The sequence below is a fragment of the Apteryx rowi genome, unplaced genomic scaffold (assembly GCF_003343035.1).
Source record: "Apteryx rowi isolate R43461 unplaced genomic scaffold, aptRow1 scaffold_557, whole genome shotgun sequence".
Taxonomy (NCBI): domain Eukaryota; kingdom Metazoa; phylum Chordata; class Aves; order Apterygiformes; family Apterygidae; genus Apteryx; species Apteryx rowi.
Genome location: NW_020450824.1, coordinates 285,900 through 286,998, shown reverse-complemented (window position 1 = coordinate 286,998; position 1,099 = coordinate 285,900). Strand labels below are relative to the sequence as shown.

At 56.1% G+C, this 1,099-nt stretch overlaps 1 protein-coding gene across 1 annotated transcript in view; it reads right to left on the bottom strand.

Annotated features, from left to right (window-relative positions):
* Positions 1 to 723: 723 nt before the first annotated feature.
* PRDM8 (PR/SET domain 8) overlaps positions 724 to 1,099 on the bottom strand; it is a 16,609-nt gene continuing 16,233 nt past the window's right edge. Inside the window, exon 6 of the mRNA XM_026081621.1 lies at positions 724 to 1,097. Coding sequence (XP_025937406.1) covers positions 724 to 1,097 — 374 coding nt within the window. The remainder of the gene's footprint in view (positions 1,098 to 1,099) is intronic.

The window sequence follows — 1,099 nt, the reverse complement described above, 5'->3', positions numbered from 1 at the left end:
CCCCCGCCGCCGCCGCCGCCGCCTCCCCCCCGCCAAAAAGTAGTGATTAACGTCCAGGTGCTTTGAAGAAAATAAAGTCATTTATTGTCAAAGCATCCAACATACCCAGATAAACTATAAAGTTTAATAAATCTTTTCGAGGGGAGAGAGGAAAAAAAAAAAGTAACACGTAACTATTCAGACTTCATTTCACGGGCACGAAATTACACTTTGTATTAAAAGGAAATCGGTATTTACAGGCTCGGTGGCACGCTGCCGCGCAGTCCGGCCCGCTCCCGGTGCATGCACGTCCCCGGGCGGCGGCCGGGGACCCTCGGCGGGGGCCGCTCTCGCTTTCCCTAGCGAAGCCAAGGCGCCATCAGCCAGCGCAGCCCGCAACGCGTCCTCCGTGCTTTTAACTTTATATCTAAAATAAAAATTTACCCTTACATATAATTATTATTACATCTAAACCATAAGTGCTTAATAATTTAAGTAGAAACGTATGACAAATGCATCAATATGTTGCAATATATGACATTTTAAAAAATGTATTTTTAAGTCATTTACTTTTTTTTTCCTCCTTTTTTCCGGCGGTTGTTTTTTTTTTTTTTCTTTTTTCGTTTCCGCTTGCCTTCTTTCCTTCCCCCCCCCCGTCTCCCCCCCCGCCCCCCGGAAAGTGAAAATGCGTGCATCGACAGGAAAGGAGACGGGCCGGCGGCGGGCCGGCCCCGGGGGGCCCCCCTAGTTGTGCGAGGTCATGTGGCGGGAGAGGTGGTGGCGCTCGCGGAAGGACTCGTTGCAGATGGGGCACTTGAGCTTCTCCTCGCGGCGGCGCTTCACCAGCGGCTCCATGGCGTACTCCTTCTTGTGGTGCGAGCGCATGTGGTACACGAGGTCCGAGGTCATGCGGAAGGAGGCGTTGCACTTGGCGCACCAGTTCTGCGCCGGCAGGCACAGCGACGTGAACGACGGCGGCAGCAGCGTCAGCGCCGACGGCAGCTGCAGCTGCAGCGGCCCCGCCGCCGCCGCCGCCACCGCCGCCGCCGCCGAGCTCTTGGGCCAGAAGGCGGTGGCGTAGAGGAAGGGGCTCTGCTTGGGCAGCCCCCCGCCGCCGCCG